The 1,042-nt window shown below is 24.9% G+C and overlaps 1 protein-coding gene across 1 annotated transcript; it reads left to right on the forward strand.

Moving 5' to 3' along the window:
- Positions 1 to 276: 276 nt before the first annotated feature.
- On the forward strand, positions 277 to 1,042 carry Chro.60592 (hypothetical protein; the record flags this gene model as incomplete). Its single annotated transcript, XM_659824.1, has 1 exon — positions 277 to 1,042. A coding segment is annotated over one exon (766 nt), but the record flags the coding sequence as incomplete, so codon positions are not given.

Raw genomic sequence — 1,042 nt, forward strand, 5'->3', positions numbered from 1 at the left:
AAAACAATAATAACTGTAATTTTTTTTGGTAGAGTTGTGATGTCTAATTCATTATTATTATTATTATTTTTTGACAATAAATTTTATGATTTTTCGATACCTTATACCGGTATATAAAAAAAGGCGCCAATTGTCAAAAAAGAAAATAAATCTGAAAAATAAAACTGGGTGGGAAAAAGAGTATATGAAAAAAAAAATAATAATAAAAATAAAAGTAATAATATTAGTAATAACAAAATAAATAAATACATTCTTATTAATATTAAAAAGTAAAGAATGGAGGAGTTGAGAACAAATATAGAAGATTGTTTTGACACTTCCAAAATTTTCAAGAGCTATAAATTGCCATTTATTAAAGTAAAAATAAATAATTGTAACTATGTACAAAATTTGTTGAAAGAAAATGATATTCTTTTTAAGTTCCCAAGAGTGTCTCCAATTATTAATGATGAAAAGAATAAAGAAAACAAATTAATTTTAATGGGTGAGGATTTATTACGGAATTATTACAAAGTTAGTGATAAAAGAATGAAATTAGAGGACAGGTTGAATTCAGAATTAGAATCAAATGGAGATTATATTATAGAATTATCAGATGATTTCTTTATAAATATGCCAAGAAATGTATTTATTGGCTTAAATTCAATAGATTTTGCAGAATATGGAATAATGGATTTTAAGATAGAATATAAGTATCTTTCATATATTGAATGTGCTAGACAATGTATTCCAAATAACATTGAGATAGTATCCAGTTTTGAGACAATTGGACATATAGCTCATTTAAATTTGAATGAGGATAACTTCCAATATAGATATATTTTAGGAAAGATTTTATTAGATAAGAATCCAGGGATAAGAACGGTAGTAACGAAAACAGGAAATATTGAGAGTACATTTAGAACTTATCCTTTGGAGGTAATTGGTGGAGAAAATAATTTAAAGGCAAGACTTAAGGAACAGGGCATAATTTATAATATTAACATCGACCAGGTTTATTGGAATTCTAGACTTTCTAATGAGAGACATAGAATTGTTGAGC

Source organism: Cryptosporidium hominis (assembly GCF_000006425.1).
Source record: "Cryptosporidium hominis TU502 chromosome 6 CHRO016178, whole genome shotgun sequence".
Taxonomy (NCBI): Eukaryota; Apicomplexa; class Conoidasida; order Eucoccidiorida; family Cryptosporidiidae; genus Cryptosporidium; species Cryptosporidium hominis.